The 22,557-nt window shown below is 39.1% G+C and overlaps 1 protein-coding gene across 1 annotated transcript; it reads right to left on the bottom strand.

Annotated features, from left to right (window-relative positions):
- Nucleotides 1-201: 201 nt before the first annotated feature.
- LOC117918311 (casein kinase II subunit alpha-like) lies at nucleotides 202-20,770 on the bottom strand. The gene is made up of 10 exons (XM_034834863.1): nucleotides 20,374-20,770; nucleotides 19,947-20,076; nucleotides 18,359-18,553; nucleotides 17,164-17,321; nucleotides 2,421-2,511; nucleotides 1,916-1,981; nucleotides 1,229-1,311; nucleotides 1,063-1,126; nucleotides 898-966; nucleotides 202-514 (listed from the first exon to the last, which is right to left on the bottom strand). Exons 1-10 carry the CDS (start codon nucleotides 20,730-20,732, stop codon nucleotides 455-457), a joined length of 1,275 nt encoding a protein of 424 aa, XP_034690754.1. The 5' UTR covers nucleotides 20,733-20,770; the 3' UTR covers nucleotides 202-454.
- Nucleotides 20,771-22,557: the final 1,787 nt, after the last annotated feature.

Here is a 22,557-nt window from a genome sequence, read left to right as displayed (position 1 = left end):
AATTGGGCCTCCACCGAATCCAGCAGTCAAAAAGCACACTTAAGTTTCAATCCAATAGGGCCCAATTTATGGTCAACCAAACCGCCATACAAACCAAAAACTAAATGAACTCCTGCTTAAAGCCCAGGTTTTTAGTGGGATTAATATGTGGTTTAGCAATTAACATCACCAGCTGACATTGAGCGAGCAGGGGGAGAGCAGAGACAAATGGATGGAAAAATTCTTTAAGTCTGAAATCACGTACAAGTTAAATCTTAAAACATCAGCACACATAAAATTTGACCATAATGACAAAGACTAAGTTAATGAAAGTCACCATTTAATGATGACCAAAACATGGAAGACTTCCATAATAAATGCAAACCTCACCCAACTAACAGAAAATTACAGGAAGATTGGGTCCTGACCAAGCATAAGAAGGTACCATCCTTTTTTATGGTATCTGAGATTCAATCTATGATGCGCGGCTTCTGCTGCTTTCTGCATTTCTAATCGGGTAGAAATAAGGATGGGCCTGCATCACATGGATGATGGTTACTTCAGAACTGGCCTTGGAAGCCAATGAAATAGAAACAAATAAACATAATGAACACAGCCCCTATTCTATGTAAACACCATCTGAAATAGAAATAAATAAGCATCCTAATGAACATACAGCTTCTATTTACATGTAAACACCATACATTCATGAGTCCAGATGTCCTTAATACATTAAAGTGGTAATGTGGTATATGAAGAGTTCTGTTTCCCCCCTTTTAACTTACATTTTCTATAACAAGGTCAAATTCTCACATCTTCATTCCAATTCAATCAAATGGTTTAAAAAGCTAATGCATTAAAGAGTATTTACAGTAGTTCAGCGTTCATTTTTAGGGCAATAATGATCAGGGGTTTTACCATTGCTTCTTTTGCAGTTGGCCTTTCTTGGTGATCATATCGCAGCAACTTGTCAAGAAAGTCAATTGACTTGGAGAAAAGAAATCACATGATTACTAACACCACACCACACCACAAAAAGTTAATGGAATCAAAATTTCAAGTAGAAATGACAAAACAGTCTACCTCAGGGACTGCCAAATGTTGGTTATCAGCATTAACAAATTTCGTCCATGGTTTCCTGCTATGCCTACATTAAAAATATAGAAAGATAAATATTCTCAAGTCCTTCCAAGTTGAAATTAATTAATTAGAGAATTAACAGAATGAACACTGAGATCAAATCACCAACCTCCCCACGAGAGCAGCAAGATGCGGGTCTAACTCTAAGCGGTACTTGTTCAGATAAGCATTTAATTCATCAGTCCCAAGCACCTGCAGAAGCAAAGGATGAGCTTGCAGGTTAGATTTTCATTCCTTTCTAGCCAATTCTAAATATTTCATTGTAAGATTCCAAAATCACAGAGATAAATGCACCCATTCATTTATGCATGTCAATGAGTTTACACGCACACACACACATATATATAATGCTGTCCATTTTTTAATATATATTTTATGTTTTATTTTTGGTAGTCTAGCTCATAGGCCAAGGGTTCCTTCCCAATTCAAATTCAACCCTTGATATCCTTGATGGAGGAACACACAACACCACCAGATCAAGATGCCAACACTAAATGTTTGGTTAATTCTGTTATATCTGAGTCATGCTGAACATAATGCTATCTCCAAGCTAACACAAGAAGTTGAATGTTGCCCCCACAAATCATGTAGAACAGAGACACTATAAGCAACAAATGATATGCTTATCTTACACCTGTACCTACTTGCAAAAGCACAAAAACATACTATATGGACAAATATTCTTACTAATATACAGCTCTCTGCAAAGACTCACTTTCAAAATGATATAATTAAGCTGTTGGAATTCAGATGTTCCTGATATCTACTAGTTGACAGAGAGAAATTTAACACTTACCTTAGCTATTTTAACCAGTTGATCATAATTATCATGCCCGTAGAAAAATGGCTCCTTGCGGAAAATCTGTATGGCACAAGCTTTTAAAATAAGCATCACAGTAAAGAGTTGACACCACATACCTTTGCATGGTGTCAAAATTGGAACCACCTTGCCATCTGCCACCCATGGACGAATATGCAAGCAGATCAAGATCAACTTATCTTTGGCATTACCAAGAAGATCTACCCAATAAAATGTAAGATAAAAATTTTTAGAAAAAAAAATCTCATGTGACCAATTTAGAAAAAGTTCACACTGAGTCATTATCAAACACTTAAAGATCATTCAGGAAACCCACAACTTGCTATGTCCAGGTCCACTTGCATACAGACCATAGTGAATTTGTACAGATGGAGAATCTGAAAACTGCCTTGTGACAGTTCGAACTATGAAATGCCATGTCTGCAACAAATGAAAATAAAAACTACCAAAATAAACAAATACAGTAGGAGGAAATGCTCACCATTCCAGCAAACATACAACCAAGGCTCCACAAATCTAGAGAGTAATCATAGTCTTGCAAATCAACAAGAAGTTCAGGACCTTTAAAATATCTGCAAACAGGAAGTAGAGAAAGAAGAGAAGAGAGTAACATTCGCACATCAGTTCAGAGTGAATACATACAAAAGAAAAATCAGAACTTTTTATCCAAACAACTGTAGGCTTGTGGGTTTTAAATTCTAGTAGTTACAATTTATCAACAACAAAAAAAAAAAAACTCTAGTAGTTACAATGTACAACCAAATAAATGAGATAATATAATCTAACATGAATTGCATTATTGAAGACGTGTTTTTCTAATGAGTTCGTCCCATAGCGCTCCTGAGTTTGATCAACAGTCATTGCATCCCTTCATAGTACAAATTCTCATAACACAAAGTAGGTGGAATCCGATTAGTCAACAGGCAATCCTTGCTTCATGGAAATGTCCTCCCATTTGCACTCCATGTGGGTAGTGATTAATATTGGCAAAGTGAGTTGTGGTAGATAATATGTGCTTCATTACACATGTAGTAGCATTTTGCCTTCTTGTGGCAAGTTTTAATAATGCTTTATGGCCATAATGATGCTTAGGTATGTGACTTGTTGCCCTTGTTCTGGAGTTAGGGGATCTCAAAGTAGTATCCCATGCCAACATGTGTTTGGTCAAGATGCCCTTATCTTTTATGCACTTATATAATAGCCCTAGCCTTTGTTGCTCATGAGCAATTTTGTGAAGTCCAAACGGTTTCTTGATTTGATGATTGGGTTATCATGCTGAGGGAGGCCAAAATTCAACTTATGCATTAAATGTGGGGGCTCAATCATATGGTAGCTGTCATCACCCACACGTCTCCCTGTTGGATCCTTGCCATGTGATGCTTTCAGTTGCAACTTCTCAATGGCCTTCTTGCTGGGGTTAATTCTTGAAGAGGCCATTCACTTCAGGCAAAGTTTTTTTGTGTTGTTTGAAGACCCATTCATAAAAAAGGATAGCGTTTCTAGCTTTCTTAGTCAGTTTCTCACTTTCCTGGGTATTTTGCTTTAGGATGGCTAAATGAGGCCTCATAAGCCAAAAACCGACTGGATTAAAGAGGAATTCAGAGTGGGGTATGGTGTCCCTTTGACCCAATGAGTTGTTCTTGCATCAATGGACTTTTCAAGGATAGATTGAGACTCCCTTTGCCTTCTTTGCTGAGGAAACGATGTGTTATCTGGGTCTGACCCCCTTCCAATTTTGACCAAGTCTTAAGAACTTTGATCCCTTTACGTGTACTTGGCCACATGCAAGAGGCGGTGGGGATTTTTTGAAGGTTTTTTTTTTCCTTCTTTTTCTTCTTCTTCCTAGGAAAAATAAGAGGCCAAATCAGAAAAGCTAGAGAAATTACACCATTTTGATGAACAAACTACCCAGGATGTTCTTTTTGTATACATCCTACATTCCAAGTACTTGGTGCTCCTACTAATAAAGACATGGACCGGGGCTTGTTTACTGTCACGGTGGACTAGGAGTATGGCAAGTCTGAAGTGCAAGAGGGTTCAGTTGTCCCCCATTGCCATGGCACTCCCTTAATGGTTTTTTTTTTTTCTCCTTTCTTTAATTACCGTCTTTTGATGCGCATATTCCTTTTGTTGCACCCTATGAGATTGTAAGCCACTTCTGGATGAGGAGCAAAGGTTAGAGATCAAGATGTGGTTTGGGTTGGCTATAGAGTTGAGACATTAACACTTACTTTTGAAACTGGCACAGTTATATTCAATTTCTGTAACTTAAGGTTTGATTAATCCTATTGTTGGTAAGTTTTCCATGAAAGGTAATCCTGAATGTCAGAGAAGTTGGTTTCCTACATCCTCCTGATTCATTGGTGGAGTGCTTTAAGTGAAAGATGGAGTTTGATGGCCACGTCAAGGATTCTCCTCAAAGAATATTGAATCCAGTATAAGGGTACATCAGCACTTCTGATTCCCTGGGTGCAGCTATGATGACCTGATTGGCAAAGGCTAAAGCCAAAGCTCATGGTAGGGTGACACTTTTCTACTTCTCTGAAGGCCAATCACCCATATTTCCCTCATTCTTTAGTGAATATTTCTTCAAAAGGGTAGCTAAGGGTCATCCTTCGAGTTCATGACCCACCTCGCCCATCTAGTCAACAAGGAACCCTTATCAGCATGTCTAATCATTTACTCCCTCACCAGTTCTTTTCTTGTGCTATATAGAGCAAGTGCCAAGTGGGGGGCTTCTGCTGTGTAGCTTGTTGAAAGAGGTTGTGCATGTTGTGTTGGTTGGTGAAATCACTTAGTAAGGGAAGAACGCTATCTTGGCCAAATTCCTTGATGTTGTCTTAATGGACCGAGCCATAGGCCATGGATACATGATTTTGGCATACATCTACTTCTCTTTCCCATTTCTTCCAAAACCAAGTCGCGCTACCCCATCATGCGAAAGAACCAATTTTTTTTTTTCGAGAGAGAGGTAATAAAAGGGTTTGCATTAGAAACACCTAAAAGCGATGAAACAGGCACACATGAAGTATACAAACAACACCCAAAAAAGCTAAGTAGTAAGGAGACAAAAAAGGTCTTCCCCTTACCTAACAAATAACCAATGTACAAAACCAATCATAGACTAAGTGTGATCCTCGATATATACCCTAGCCCAATTCACAAAAGTACACATGAAAAAAGATTTAATTGTTTGGTTGAACCACATGACATCATTTGAAAGCTCTTCCATTCCTTTCTTTCTAAATAGTCCACATTAAGCATAAGGGTGCAACCCTCCACGCTTCCATTTTTTTTTTTTGATAGGCAAAAGCACAAAGATATATTAGATAAAGGGAGCTTGAAAGGCAACCCAAAGCATACAAGGAGTATACAAGAGACACCTAAAACAAGCAACAAAAACACAAGCACTCACCGGCCCTCAACAAGAACCCAACCAATCCACAAAGTTAAACAAAGATAAAGAGCCTACAACTATAGAAGAATTAGCCTAGGATAAGAGATTACAAACAAATGAGTTTTTCAATCTTTGAGTCGACAAAGCCTCGTTATCGAAGACTATCCTATTTCTTTCCTTCCAAATTGTCCAAAATAAACAGAGAGGAGCTGCCCGCCAAACCTTTCTATGATTCTTGTCCTTAAAAGAGACATACCAACTTAATAGAGTGTCTCTCACCGAAAACGGCAACACCCAATTGACCCCAAAAAGAGAAAACATAAGATCCCACAAAATCTTCGTCTTAGAACAATGAACAAAGATATGATTTATCGTTTCCTCTTCAACGCAACACAAGCAACATCTATTGGCTAGAATGCATTCTAAGTGAGGAATGCATAACCCACCACACACCAAATCAAGTTCCACAACATTCTAACCTTACCACAAAACAATAGTAGGTGACCAGTGGTTTCCTTCTCTTCTTTGCACAAGTAACACCTATTCGGAATATTCCATCCCCCTTTTCAATGGGTAGAGAGTAAAAAATATGCTCCAAGACGCTTCCTAGGCACAAAAACTAACCCTCATTGGAGCCCCTGACCTCCAAATAATACTACACGAAAAAGGATCTCTAGAAGCCTTAGTGTAGGAGCAATAAAGAAATCTAACTGAAAATTATTCGTTCCAGCTTTTTCTTCAGCTCAGAATGTCCTTCACTTCTCTTCTAACAACCAAGGGTTATAGTTTGCAAAACAAAATCTCCACTTCTCCCATCTCACAATCATTAAGATGTCTTGAAAAGCAAGGGCTCCAGCTACCCAAATCCCCACCCTCTTCCCAAGCTTCTGACACCCAACCGTCTTTATTTACTGCCAATAGAAATAAGTTAGGGAAAGCTTTTTTCAAAGTTTGGTCTTCGCACCACAAGTCTTTCCAAAACTTAACCCTTCTCTCATTCCCAACTATAAAGTGGGATATATCAACTATGACCATGAGCAGTTCTTCAATGCAATGTTGGCATTCCCATAGCAAACTAAATATTTTTTTGGCTCGCAAATTTGGTGGGCGAATCTTCTTAATTATTGTGCTAATTATTTTCCCTACTTTTCCTTTTATCCCATCTTTTACTTTTGAAGGCTACTGAACATATAATGGGTTTGTATTATTGGTATGTTGTGTTGAAAAAGAACCATTTGGGCTTATAGTCTCAAATCCGCAATATCGTTTCAGCTGATAGTGAGTTGATAGCAGAAATAAATCAACTTTGAGCAAGTTGTGAGAAAGAAAGGAAGCTTTTGCAAGAGTTGAATGTTGAACCTTTTCAGTTGAAAGTGAGGTTATTGAAGGCACACTCCCATTCCCTTGAAGATGCATAATGGAGAAAAGAGTAAAAAGATTGGGGAGGGGGGTGGGGACTTAGAGGTAGTGGTCTCTACAGGCCACTGGTGGGAATTTTGTTCTACTAGGGGTTCTTTGTTTGTTCCGAGAAAGGTTTTTCCTCTGTTTTGGTTTTTGCTAAAGGGTTCCCAACCCTTGTGGGAGTTGGGTGTTGGCGGGAAGGTGGGTTTGAATCTTTCTCTTCTCTTTTCTTGCTTGCCTCTAGGCCATATCTGTATACTCCGTGTGTACTTTGTTACGCCTTTTTTCAAGCTCCTTTAATATATTAAGCTTATTTATCTATCAAAAAAAAAAAAATGGAGAAAAGAGATGGTGGACAATCTTTGGTTCATCACAAAGGTTGGCAATCTCCTTGTTTTCAAATTGTTTTTTGTTTTCAATAATCAAAGTGTGTATGATTTTGAAACAAGAGATTATATGTGTTCAGATGAATTATCGCATTTTTTTTTCCTTTGATTTGCACATAGGATTCGACTTCGATCCATTTTCTGAAATCATTGGTGGCCATAAGCAAATACCTAGGTTGCCAAAGGCCCGACTAAGTAAAGTCCCCACTATGCAAATGGCCACATGTTTATAGAGGTTGGAGATTAGTAGAGGGTTATAGGATTTTGCTAGCAAACCTTTGGCATTACTCACATCTTTATACATATCTAATCATGTCTTTTTGCGTTTATGACCAATACTAGCCCATCCTAATTGCTCAATGTGCCATAGAATTTCTTCCATCGTGGTTTCTACATTGCCCTTAACGCAATTCTGCAAGGACAAATTGTGCCTCACTATGTTTACTTGAGGTATTGTCCACCTACAAACCTTTGATAGAGTTGTTCTATCTTTTTTTTTTTTACTGTGTCAAGCTCTTCAAAATTGTGTGTGCCAATTTCTTTACTCATAGGGATTCAACATTCTTCCTATTCTGGATACATGATGATTAGGTGCTCCTAGTACTCCTTTCTAGGGTTGAAACTGCCTTCATTGACTACCATAAATTTGTCTGTTTCAATTATTGGTCCCTCAAATAGTCCATGGTGATGGTTTGCTCTTCACCCCCATTGGAGATTGGTGCAAGATTGGTGTATAGATCCACCAAGACATTTTCTTCTTATGGTATATTTCTTCTCATGGTATTTGCCCGATTTGGAATTCAAAGAATCCTCCAATCATGACTTGATATACTACTACTTGTAAGTCGTAGAAGACAGGAAGTCATGAAGCCTAAAGAGACTTGGCTATTAGTATTTTGTATTTTAGGACTCTGTATTCTACTTCATTGTTTGAAGTAATGCATCCTAGGGTGATTTCCATTTTTATGATTCCATGTGGTATTTCTTGTCGGATTCCGAATCCGACTCCACTCTAACTAAAGGGCTTGTTAGTGTGCAATATCCACATGGATTCATCTTCATAATTGTTTGGACGGTTCCTCGATCATTCAACTCCACTATTGAATTCAACAATGAAATTAGTGAGCACTTACCCTTTCAAAATAGTCCAAGGTTTATAGGTGATATGATACTCAATAAGTTTGATAGACCAATTGCACATCCTTTCGGAAAGATACGAAGGATGTTTTTGGGTGGATATGTCATCCAAACCATTGCTCCATGCACCCAAAAGTAAGATTAGAGATTTTTGGCAACTATTAGTGTGGCTAACCCTAACACTTGTTAATTATACCAAAGTTCGAGGCAGACTAACCCCTTGCTAAAGTAGTATATTGATCACTTTTCCTTTCTCTTAGTTTGAAACAAGACAATACTTATTGCTACTAACAAAATTACCAAGGAGATGTACAGGCTCTCTCTTATTTTAGGAGCCAATAGTTTATCAAAAAAGAAAAAAGAAGTTGATAGCATCAAAGGTTTGGATAAGTGCTCTTTAAGCTAGAGGAATACTTTATCACATTCACCATCTCACCCAAAAACTTCTTCTTTAAGGAGATCATAGATTGTTTTGCATCTGTCAATACATAGGTACAAGAACTTTGATGGTGTTGTGGTTGTTCTAGTCAACTCTTACACTTCCTTGTGGGTTCTCAATGCCATCATGTTTTGAATTGATTGAATCTAGATACAATTTACCAAGATCCTCCTTCATGTGACGAGGCGCCCTAATAATTTCCCCAATGTAGCAATAAAGGTATATTTCACTAGGTTAAGTTTTACCCTAAAATTTCTATGGATTTTGAATGCTTCCTCCAGATCCATGCCATGGTTTTTTATGTTTTTGCTTTTGACAAGAATGTTATCCACAAAAACCTCCATGTATTCCTAATTTGTTCTTTGAACATTATGGTCATCCAACTTGAAAGGTAGCGAGGCACCTAAAAAGCCTAACCTTATAGTAGGACAACCCTTGCTAGGTGTAGGTGATGCAAGAGTCTTTTTCCTAATTGTCAAGGTGCATTGGGGTTAAGTTATATCCTACATACACATTTTGGATAATGAAGGCTTTGTGTCCTACAATATAATCTATAAGTCAGTCCATGAATAAGAGTAGGAAACTATATTTAGGGTAAACATTGTTGAGGTGAATGAAGTTAACACTCTGTGACACTTCTTCTCTGAACCTTGCTTTTAATAGTCTATTGATGACCTACATTCCTAAAGGGGTTGAACCTTAGCTACTTCCATTTAACTAGTGGGAAGTTAAGGTCAACCTTCAGGTGATAACACATGATCATTGGCGCATTTCTTGATACCCCCGAGTAAACACATTAGAATTGCTTTTTAGATAGCTCCTAGGGGATGATGATTCCTAATGGGCAGCCTTCCCTTACTCTTCACCAATGCAAACAACATTGGTGTCTTCCTTTGTGGTAGGATAATCTCCTAAGACCTCTTGTAAAGGGAGGTGTCCTGCATTAATCGTTATTTGCCAAGTCCTTTTTGTTATTTGCCAAGGCTAGGAATATGATTGCATGGTGTTTTTGAGAGGTTGTCTGTTGCCCAATAATCTCCACCACCCCAATCTTTATTATTTTATGGTAGGTAGAGGTTGTTGCTCTTAGCACATGGATCCATCCAACCGAGAGTAGCACTGTATGGAGAAATCAGCTTTTTAACTGGGAATTGTATCATAATTTCAACTATTCCATCCATAACAGGTTTGCTTGTTTAAGGACATACACCATGAAATCCTATTGGCATAACTTTGGTGAGGATCAAGGAATTTTGCATTTTTAGTAGAGTATTAACAGTCCAAAATTTTGCTTTTGGTAGTTAATCCATTTCATTTTAAAATCAATGCACATAGTACACCTGCATTGATCGCTATTTGCCAAGTCCTTTTTGTTATTTGCCAAGGCTAGGAATATGATTGCATGGTGTTTTTGAGAGGTTGTCTGTTGCCCAATAATCTCCACCACCCCAATCTTTATTATTTTATGGTAGGTAGAGGTTGTTGCTCTTAGCACATGGATCCATTCAACCGAGAGTAGCACTGTATGGAGAAATCAGCTTTTTAACTGGGAATTGTATCATAATTTCAACTATTCCGTCCATAACAGGTTTGCTTGTTTAAGGACATACACCATGAAATCCTATTGGCATAACTTTGGTGAGGATCAAGGAATTTTGCATTTTTAGTAGAGTATTAACAGTCCAAAATTTTGCTTTTGGTAGTTAATCCATTTCATTTTAAAATCAATGCACATAGTACAAAATATTTTCTCCCTGTCTCTATTTAATATTGAACCAGTTGTTGATTCCTTAACACAGTTGAGACCACAAGTATTAGCTAACAAAAAGATTTCATAATTGGTGGAAGTTTGAGTAGATTGAGAGGGCAATTAGTGGAACCACATTGATGCAACTCCTTGAAGGCTTAGTGAGGAGGCGATAGAGCATTCCATCCAAGTCCCTTTCCAGTGACATTATAATGGTGCAAATTCTCAACAAGGCCTCCTTTTGTATCACATACACTGAATTTCAGGATTGAGATGCACTTTGGTAGTTCCTATTGGAGCAAGGTTAAGACCAAAGGGAATTTAGTTACCTTGATCTAGACTTGCAAGAAGAGGATATTTCAAGCCAACCCCCTCTCTCCCTCTTTCCTTCCCCTTTTTTCCCTACTCTTCAATCTCAATTGTCTATAGCTTTATTCTTTGGACATCAACAACAAGTTCTTCATATCTTTTTTCCAGCAATTCCTTATCCCATTAGGTGGTCTTTCCCTTCCTTCTTTCTGGAAGATACCTGACCTGTTTGAGTTTGCATATAGAATCTAATTCAAGAGCTATCAACCTCATTAACTTCATAGTAATGCAAAGTAGTGGCTTTTCAGATCAACCTAGTTGGGGTCAAGTTTATTGCATGTTTGTCTATCTGTTCTAGTAATGTGGCCGACCTTAAGACCATAGCCTCAATATGTTGTTGTTGAGTTTCTACCATTATTCAACCTGGTCTTTTATCTCCACCATCTGATTTTGTACAGTTAGAAAGATTGATTCAGTATCTGCCTAGGATAGCGGTTCTTCTATCCCTACCAATCTTAGCTTCTTCTCCTTATCAATTTCTAGTGAGAATCTAATATTTTCTACAAACAGCACAAATTGAAGTGGTGTTTTCTCTATTGAGTTTGACCATTTGTAATTATATCTATTTATCATCCTCACATTCCACATGGATGATGATTTGAGATCAGTACACGACAATTTGTGGCAAATAATATGTGGTGCAGCAGGTTTGTGCGGCAATATTTTGTCTTCTTGTATCAAATTTTAAGGATGATTTTGATAGGTATCTAATGGAGAATTATTATTGAATTTCAAGAATTTCAAGAAACAAGAGTCCAATCTGGACCTCAAAACCCTACCAGATCTACAACAATTTTCCTGCCCTGTAATTCCCCCTCCTTTTCTATTTAAACCTTCCCCTCAGCCCGTATCCAACTCTGCCCTAACCTCCACTCATGCTGTTACAACTAACTGCCAGGTGGCAGTATATTCTTCTTCCCTTTTCTATTATACACATATCGTATAGGAGGCCTATCATTACCCCCCTCAAAGAGAGACACCTTGTCCTCAAGGTGGAAGTCAGGAAAGTGCTCTTTAATTGTGTCAACTGATTCCCATGAAGCTTCAAACTGAGGAAGTCCTTTCCACTGAATAAGTACTTCAATACCAAGCTGATTGTTATTGGAAGATTGGCGAATATCTAAGACTTGATCAGGATCCACAAGCCATTCCAAATCCTCAGCAAGAATAGGGGGAAGTGGCTGACACAAATCAGCTGAACCAAGAGCCCGCTTGAGCTGGGAAACATGAAACACTGGATGAATAGTTGTCGAAGAAGGAAGCTCTAACCTGTACGCCACTGGACCAATTTGCTGCACTACTTTGTAAGGGCCAAAATATCGTGGGAGAGCTTCTCATTTGGTCGCTTGGCAAGGGAACGAAGACGATATGGACGAAGCTTTATATAGACAAAATCCCCAACTTCAAATTGGACTGCACGTCGATGAGCATCTGCAGATGCCTTCATTTTGGATTGGGCACAGCAGAGATGATCCTTTAATTCATTCAAAATTAGATCACGCTCTTGCAATAACTGATCCACGGCCAGAACAGAGGTGGAATCTGATCCAAAACGTATCAATGGTGGTGGGTCTCGCCCGTAAACTGCTCGAAACGGTGTTGTATTAGTGGAGGAGTGGAATGTGGTATTATACCAGTATTCTGCCCAAGAAATCCATGTAGACCAACGTCTAGGCTTGCTATATGAAAAACATCGAAGGTATGTCTCCACACAACGATTGACCACTTCCGTTTGTCCATCCGTTTGCGGATGATATGCGGTACTATGGCGGAGAGAAGTACCCTGCAACCGAAATAGCTCTGTCCAAAATCGGCTAAGAAATACTTTGTCACGATCACTAATAATGGAACGAGGAAATCCATGTAATTTGACAACATCCCGAACAAAGATAGCAGCCACCGTTTGAGCTGTGAAAGGATGCTTGAGCAGTGAGAAGTGAGCATATTTGCTCAATCGATCCACAACCACTAAAATGGAGTTATAACCCTCAGACTTAGGAAGCCCCTCAATGAAGTCCATTGTCACATCGTCCCATATTTTGTCTGGAATAGGCAGTGGTTGTAGTAATCCAGCAGGCGACAAAGTTAGGGTCTTATTTTGTTGACATACTAGACATTTCTCCACAAACTCTTTGATATCATTTTTCATGCCAACCCAAAAGAAATCTCTTGTGAGTCGTTTGTAAGTCCGCAAGAACCCGGAATGCCCTCCAACCACGCTAGCATGGCCCTCTTGAAGAAGTGTTGGGACAAGGGGTGAGGCCTTGGGAAGAACTAGGCGCCCCTTGTAAAGGAGAATGCCATGGTCCAAGGAATACCTAGGGTAAGCATCCTGATCAACCAGCAGCCTCTGTTTAATCTTAGCAAGGTGCGGGTCAGCTTCAACTTGTGAACTGATCAATGAAGTGTCTATGCGACTGGGAACCATGAGGGCAGCTAACTCCATAGAAATGGGGATGCGAGATAATGCATCAGCTGCTTTATTCTCTATTCCTGGCCGAAACTGAATTTCAAAATCATACCCAAACAGCTTTGCGACCCACTTTTGGTACGACTCATTCACTATTCTTTGCTCTAGTAGAAACTTCAAGCTACTTTGATCCGTTCGCACAATAAAGTGGCGACCAAGCAGGTAATGACGCCACTTCTGAACTGCTAAGACAATAGCCATCAACTCTCTTTCATATATGGACTTTTGTCGTTCCCTTGCTGTGAGAACTTGGCTAAAATAAGCTACTGGTCTATGACTTTGCATCAAAACGGCACCCAAACCATACCCCGAGGCATCCGTCTCTACAATGAAGAGTTGGCTGAAGTTGGGCAAAGCTAAAACCGGTATTGTTGTCATAGCTGTTTTCAATTTTTGGAAGGCTACCTCAGCCTCTAGGTTCCAATTAAAAGCATCTTTTTTGAGTTGCTGAGTGAGAGGCCAAGAAATAGCTCCATATCCCTCTACAAATTGTCGGTAGTATCCAGTCAATCCGAGAAATCCTCGTAGTTCTTTAAGGGATTTGGGTGTGGGCCACTCTACCATGGCTGAAATCTTGTTGGGATCAGCAGCAACCCCCTTGGCAGAAACCAAATGGCCCAGGTATTCCAATTGTGGTTTAGCAAAGAGACATTTCTTTCCATTGTCGTGTAGTTGGTGGTTCGCCAGAATGGACAGCACACTTTGCAAATGGTTACAATGCTCCTTCAAGTCTTTGCTGTAGACCAATATGTCATCAAAAAATACGAGCACAAATTTCCGAAGGTGTGGCCGAAATATACGGTTCATTAACGATTGGAAAGTCGCTGGTGCATTGGTTAGCCCAAAAGGCATCACCAAAAACTCGTAGTGACCTTCATGGGTGCGAAATGCCGTTTTGGGGATGTCTTGTTGCCGGACTCGAATCTGGTGGTAACCTGATTTGAGATCTAGTTTGGAAAAAATGGTCGCGCCATGAAGTTCGTCAAGTAGCTCATCAATCACCGGAATGGGGAACCGATCCGGGACTGTAACTTTGTTGAGGGCGCGGTAATCTATACAAAACCTCCATCCTCCATCTTTTTTTTTCACCAACAACACTGGACTAGAAAATGGGCTTACGCTAGGCCGAATAATTCCTGCCTCCAGCATCTCTTGCACCAATCTCTCTATTTCATTCTTTAGAATATGTGGATACCGGTAGGGTCGGACATTAACCGGAGATGCTCCCGAAATTAATTGAATGGCATGATCAATATCACGACTTGGTGGTAACCCTGTTATCTGCTCAAAAATTTGCTGATGTTGAGCTAATACTTCTTTAACTGTTTTCGGGACCTCTTGTACTCCTTCACTCAAATCAGAAGTGGTGGAAGTCTGACAGAGTTCCACCCATACCCCTTGGCTATGGTGCTGCAGTGCTCTAGCCATTGCTTTAAGAGATACCTCAGTCCGACTAAGGCTTGGGTCTCCCTTTAACACTAACACTGCCTTCCCCATTTTGATCTTCATTGTTAGCATCTTCTAATTTACCTTCACGTCTCCTAAGGTCCCCAACCAAGGCATTCCTAGAATCACATCAGTGTTGCCTAATTCAAGTGGAAGAAAATCTTCCACTACGGTGAGCCCCTGCATTGAAATACAAACTCCTCTACAAATGCCCTTACCTTTCACGGATATCCCGGTTCCCATCATCACCCCATAACTCGTGGTTGTAGTTAATGGAAGTGCTAATTCTTGAACCAATTCAAGGGATAAAAAATTATGGGTAGCCCCACTGTCTACAAGGATGATTACCTCTTTTGACCCGATCGTCCCTTTGATCTTCATAGTTCCCGGCGTAGTTAAACCGACCACGGAATTTAGAGATAATTCCACAGCGTCTTTCAGCTCGATAAGTGCAGGTTCGTCGGTTACTCTATCGTCAAACTGGTTATCGTCTTCCTCCTCATCTTCGTGCACCAACAACACCCGTAATTCTTTCTTACAGCGATGACCAGGGGAGAACTTTTCTTCACACTTAAAACAGAGCCCCTTCTCTCTACGGGCTTGAAGTTCTGATTCCGTCAGTCTCTTTGTCGGAATCTCACGTCGCTGGCTCATCGTCTTCTCGCCGACAGCCACTGCCCTAGTCTGAAAATTTTCCCCAATCTTCCACTCACCTCGATTTGCAGATGACCACATTTTGGTGCTCTTTGGGCCATTTGGGCCATTTGGCTCACGGGCTGCTCTCATGGCTAAATTCCTATCTTCAACTCTTTGGGCCATTTCCATCAAGTGGCCCAGCCCATATGGTTGCAGTAGACGTAGCTCAGCCCGGATCTCAGGAAGCAGCCCATTCATAAATGTGCTTTCCATTACCTCCTCCGAAATCCCTTTCAATGGAGTCGCCAGAATCTCAAATTCCCGCCGGTATGCTGCCACTGTCCCTTGTTGTCGCACCGCCAAAAACTGCTCACAAAGGCTCCCTTCTTGAGTCGGACGAAAGCGAAGCAACAACCGCCTCTTCAAAGTTTCCCAACTCCCAAACACCTCCCTCGAATCAGTCCACTGGTACCAAGAGAGTGCGTCCCCATCTAAACTCATCACGGCGGCGACTAATTTCTCTTCTTCCGTGAGTCCGTACGTTGCGAAGTATCGATCGGCCCGGAAGATCCAGCCATCCGGGTTCTCTCCCGTAAATACAGGCATCTCCACCCGTCGGCTGCCGCGCCATTCTCCATTTCCGCCCCGCCTCGTCTCATCCGACGCCATTCCCCCCCCACTGGGTTCCCCAACTCCAGGGATCCATCCTGCCCGATCTTCTCGTTGAGCAGCAGTCGTCGTGTTCCGCCCTAATGACAACGCCGCCACTGCCTTCTGTGTCTCTTCCAGCGACTGCAGCACTCGCATTACGTTCTGAGCAAGGTCCATCACCGTCTTTTCCATTCCTGGTAAGCGCTGCATCTCCTCTCTGATTTCTCCAACTTCCTTCTCCAGACAATCCACGCGACCTTCATTCCTTTTCTGAGCCATCTGGATCGATGCTCTGATACCAAATTGATAGGTATCTAATGGAGAATTATTATTGAATTTCAAGAATTTCAAGAAACAAGAGTCCAATCTGGACCTCAAAACCCTACCAGATCTACAACAATTTTCCTGCCCTGTAATTCCCCCTCCTTTTCTATTTAAACCTTCCCCTCAGCCCGTATCCAACTCTGCCCTAACCTCCACTCATGCTGTTACAACTAACTGCCAGGTGGCAGTATATTCTTCTTCCCTTTTCTATTATACACATATCGTATAGGAGGCCTATCAGATTTCTAGCTATAATGATACTTAGGTATATGCCTCCTTGTCCTCGTCCTAGGGTAGGGGATCATGAAGTATCCCATGACCACATGTGTATGGTTTCCTTAGATTTTATGCAACTACAATTACAACTAAGATCCAAACCCTTTTTGAACTTCAGCCCTTTTAAGTTAGTTTCTGGTCCCTATGATTTTTTCCAAGGAGGTGCAATGTGACATTTTTGCCCCAGAGATTCTTCAATCCCTCTTAAGAATGCTCAATTTAACCATGAATTACTCAAGTCAAAACAGAACTCTTCCTTATTCTGTTGAAGAAGCTTAAAAAATATGCCAAAATACTCCACCAGCCATCCAAGTATCTTAGGTACAAAAAATTTATTTGTTGTTCAGTTGTTCTCATTTTATGTAGTCAATTAAATTTCCTTTGCCTCTCAAGTAATAAAGTTAAACAGGACCATGTTCACATAGCAGAGTTATGGTGCAAACAGAAAGAAAGGAAATGGTAGTTCTACCAAAACAAGGAGAAAAAAAATGTAAATGTACTATGCAAAATAATTAAGCTTCCATTAAAGAAGAGGGGGAAAGAACCTTGAAGCAACCCGAACATTGTATTCTTTGCCAGGATGATAGAACTCTGCCAGGCCCCAATCTATAAGACGAAGTTTACGCTGCTCATGATCAATCATGACATTATGTGGCTTTACATCTCGATGCATGATACCCTGTGAGTGGCAGTAATCTAATGCCTGCATATATAAAGAAAAAGATTCTACCAAGTTAACTAAATGAAAGTTCACCTAACAAACCAACATGAATACTTCGTAAAATATATGCAATATGCCAACGCAACTATAAAACTCCAGAGATTCATAAGATCATGGCTTAAGACATTTACTCATAATGACAATAACAAATATATGGAAAGAGAATTGAGCATAAATAAACAGAAATATCATTCCTGAACAAATGAGCAGCCCAAGTGAAAATTAATAGTATCATGTATGAATGAGGTGACAGTGACAAATCAGAAAGCATAGCTCAATGGAAAAAACAAAAAGGAATTCAATGAAAAGGCAAACTAAATAACTTCAAGCCTTGTATCATCAAACAGGCAAACAGTTAAAAGTCAAATTCAACTAGATTAAGCCCATTAGAAGGTCCAATAATTAAAAGTCAACAGTTCCAAGAAAAGAAAGGTTATCAGGAAACATAGGACAAGGGTACAAAATTAGGTATGAAACACTAAACAAGGCCAGATTTGGAGAGAATTTGTCATCATTAATTATACTTGATAAAACTTCCATGTTATTATACAATGAAAAGGTGTGAAGCCAGCTCAAAAGTGCCCCTACTTTAAAAATCATAAAAATCTAATTAGTGGTTTGCCTATCTATCTTTCCCATGGTGATCAAAATTCTTAAATGACAATTGACTGATGTCAGCAGCATTCCACTCACTACCCCTACTGCCATCCTACCACTACCAACAGTGCCAACCTTCTTCTGCAACACCAAACCTGAACCACCACAATCACATATCAATAACTAGACCACAACTCTAACACTAAGACTGTCACTGTACTAACATCACCACCCAGTCATCGTGCCCTACAGGACCCCACCACTCTGCTCACCTCCATATTATCAAATTATTCTGTTGCACCAAATTTTCATCATAGTAAACATAGAGATAATGCAGAAAAGAGAATACTTTTGCACACTAGCCATGTGCTTCATCACATTATCGCAAGGAAAAATGAGAGAGAGAGAGAGAGAGATCTTACCTTTAGAAGTTCATAGATGTAATATCGAATATCATAGTCTGAGAGAGTTGGATAAAGCACTTTAAAATCAGTATTATTCACGTATTCAAATATTAGACTTGGGGTCTTTGATTGCTGATCTCTAACAATATCAAGCAACTTCACAATATTTGGCCCACCACAAAGGTTCTGCAGTATTTTAATCTCCCTCTTGATCTGTATTTAACAGAAAAGAAATGAATGGAAGCAAATCTTCACAAATTTATCGTGTGAAATATGCTATGCAGCAAAAAGAGAAAACCTTCTTGATCTGTATTTAACAGAAAAGAAATGAATGGAAGTAAATCTTCACAAATTTATTGTGTGAAATATGCTATGCAGAAAAAAGAGAAAACCTGTATGAGTATCATGAAAACAATGAACCATTCACTGCAATATTTGGGAAGAAAGTCACACAAGGTTCCTTCCTGAAATACGGAGAGAAATGCAAATCTCTTCCCATTCACTTGAAAAAGCAATCAGCATCAAATTCCCAAATTAATAGTACCTTGAAGGTTGAACTTGAGTGTGAGAAATAAGCATCTAGCTTGTGGTTTGGAATGAGCAAAAAAAGTAAGTGACCAGCATGGAGTTACATACAGGTAGGTCATACCAATTGTCATATCCAATTTGGAGGTTACAACAATGTAATCAAGATTATGAATTGCATTTGGGGAGGCATTGAAGAAGTGTAAATAGGTTTCCAAAATTGTTATTAGTTTCTTCTTGGTACATTTATCATGTATTAAGCAAAAAGAATATGGGCTTTTTAGAAGATATTTGGTTCGGTTTATCAAACTATTTTTATGTTTTTACTCCAATTAAAGGTTATGACTTTGTTATCTTTACTAACTTCATCAAAAAGCCTTTAAATTTCAATTAACATGGCATTTCTGAGTAAATTTTAGGTTTATAAGAAGCCTTCAATAAGTGTGACATGAATACCATCTTGTATTGATTGATTTAGAGTGTCTGAGCAGAAGTTGTTCTTTTCAAAAAACTATGAACTAACAAACTGCACTAGAATTGAACATAGTTAATTAGAACCTTACAAGCTAGCCTAACTATTCTGATTAATAATGAATTACTGGTAGGATAAATTTTATGTTTAAAAAAGCCTTCCAGAAAGTGTAAAACATCCACAATCTTGTATCATTGAGTTAGAAAGTTTATGCAGCAACTATTCTTTTCAAATAACAATTATGAAGCAATGAAATGGACTAGAATTTGACAGAGTTAAATAGAACCTTACCAGCTGACCCAACTATTCTGATTAGCTATGGCTTGCTGATTGGATAAACACAGTGGGATGCACATACCAGACATTGAGAAAGGCAGACTTCTTATATTATGCACCAATTCATTTATAATTTGTTATGAGCATGAAAGATGATCATTGTCACCCCAATGACTCAAGTTAGGACTCATACATCCACAAGACACAATGCATCGAAAAGCTCAAAATGTTAAAACTCAACATGCATCACATAAACAAACCAACAAACAAGAAATTCTGGTGGAATAAATAAATTTCCAAGAAGCTGCAAGTCAATATAAAAGAGGGCCTCACCTTTTTCTTTTTCACGGGTTTGAGTATCTTAATAATACACTTCTCATTGTCGGTGCAGTGCACGCCCTCGAACACTTCACTGTATTTCCCCCTCCCAACCTTCCTCACCACCTCATAATCGTCCTGCTCCCTGCATCAATCAATAATACACAAAAACATTCGGTCAAACACCTAAAAGCGTATAAAACCACCTCTATCGACCAATCCAGACACAAATTATCCAATCGAACCCAAATAAACAAGGAAAAGTCGAAAATTTTCTTATCCGTCCATAATCAGGTTTAAATTATATTAATCTCTAAAAAGAAAATTCAGATAACTGAAATTGATTAGAGGTTCTCGAGGCCCTGAGTCCCAAATAATTGAAAATCCATTCCTACATTTCCTTGGAAGCTAAACGGGATCTTTAAGGTAACCAAACTATTACCCCCATTGAACGGTGAGGGACTCGTAGTCCCAATACTCTTTGGGCCGGATCACATTGATGTCAGCGTAAACCCTAGCCTTGGAGGGAGCGCCGGGGCGGCGAACGGATTTTCCGATTCTCTGCGCCAGGGTTTCGGGCAGCGAGGACAGGGCAAAGCGGTGGTGCGACGGTGGCGGCGGAGGAGGAGGGGGAGATTTTTGGGGGTGAGAGAGTGGGGCTGGGGAAGAGGCGAGTCGATGGAATACGAGAAGGGACGGCGGAGATTGAGAGAGGTGAGAGGAAGAGGACGAAGTTAAGCGGAGGGAAGAGGAGAGGAGTCTACGGTGAGAGATGATGAATCGCAAAGGCCTTACGGCCATCAAAGGGTGTCCAATTTGGAACTAGGCTGTCTTCTGGGATCCCCTCTCTCTCATATACCCTTTTATTACAGCCTCTCTATACGACGCCGTTTCCACTTCCTGTGGGCTTTCCGGAATGGTGATTATGGTGTCGGATGATCATCCCTGGATGTTTATTTGAAACGGGCCTGTCACTTGGGCCCGCTTTGCCCAATCCTTTTACATCATGTTCCCCCATGTAAGGTCTGTTTGGATGATTACACAGCAACTCATGAGAATATTTTTTTTTCAACGCTTATTAAAGGTGTAATGACGTGGATAAAGGTGTTTGGTAAACAACTTAATAACTTAATTTAAGTTACTAAGTAAATTAAATATATTTAATAAAATAACTTAATGATATAACTTAAAATCAAAATCAATTTTACATAATAAATAAAAATAATTAATTTATTTTTAAGTTTATATATTTATTTTACCTTTTTATCATCGTTTGTCCTAATTACTTTCATGATTTCTTTTGTTACTTCATAACTTTCATTATTATCTCATCTTAATTATGAATTATAAGAAAAAATATATTAATTTGATTATTTAAAATAAATTTTAAGTTAATTTTATCCAATAATCTTAATACTTAAAGTAAAAATCAAATATTAAGTATAATTTAACTTAAAATTAATTTAAATTATTAAGTAATAAGTATTAAATTTTATAAAATACCTCATAAATAAATTAAATTTTAAAAAATCATCATTTTTATTTTGAAAGTAAAAGAAAATAAAAACTTTATTTCAACCATTTAAAAGAATAAACTAAAAAATTATTTTATGGTGTCTTTAATTCTCAGTTCCTCCTTTTCATTGACAGGACCGATGATCACCCCCTAAAGGCCAAACGGATTACCTTACCCACTAAGAAAAACGTCAAGGTCTCGTGAGAAAGCACTGGGGCTGTGCGTGCGTGGATCCAACACATCAATTCTGTTCTGTTGCAGCAGCAGCATCGCACTCTAGTACTGGCATCACCTGCAGAGCCGAAATGAGTCGAATGGCAAAGCCCAGGCCCTAGGTTCCCCCACCTACCACAATAAAAATCTGCAAGAATTTGGATGGGTCCCCTGGGCATCCATCCTCCTACCTGCCCCCACGTCCGGCAATACCGCCTTTTCTTTTCACATCATCACATCAACATTACAAACATTATTCCATCCCACTCTTGTAATCTCCACGTTTGCAGAAGTTGACCATTGTCACGTTTCTTTTGCACTAGCTCAATCTACCATACATTCCAATTCAAAAACTTATTCACAGCTTTTATGATAAGAAGCGTCTTTTGAGAATTTTCTGAGGCCATTCCGTGCTATTCTAAAACTTCAATGTGGTTGAATTGATTCTATTAAAATAATTATAAATAATTGTTTGATGTGTTAGATTGAGTTTATATTTTTTTCTTATTGTCTTATTAAGTCCAATGTTTTTATCTCTCAGGGTTTTATGAACTATAATTGACTCAAAATTGTTTTAGAGTTCAGTTTAATCTAATGGGACGGACACCTTTGCAAACCGAAAGCTTCTTGCTGAATTTCTCTGTGACTTAATTCCAAAGTTCATCTCTTCATCTTCCCAACATGCCCTTTCAAAATAAATGAATTGGTTATTGAACAATCAAACATATTCTAACTTAATTGAGGATGAAGGAAAAACACCTTACTAATTCATACATTTGAACTCGACTCCCACTTAAATGAGAAAAGAAAAAAACCCTATGCAGCATACTTAGGTACGAAGATTTGTATTTAATGAATGCACCATTACTTCCTTTATAGATCTTTTAATGAATAGTT

The sequence above is a fragment of the Vitis riparia genome, chromosome 7 (assembly GCF_004353265.1).
Source record: "Vitis riparia cultivar Riparia Gloire de Montpellier isolate 1030 chromosome 7, EGFV_Vit.rip_1.0, whole genome shotgun sequence".
In the NCBI taxonomy this organism is placed as follows: domain Eukaryota; kingdom Viridiplantae; phylum Streptophyta; class Magnoliopsida; order Vitales; family Vitaceae; genus Vitis; species Vitis riparia.
Note: the sequence above shows the minus strand (reverse complement) of the source record. Positions and strands in the feature narration are given on the sequence as shown.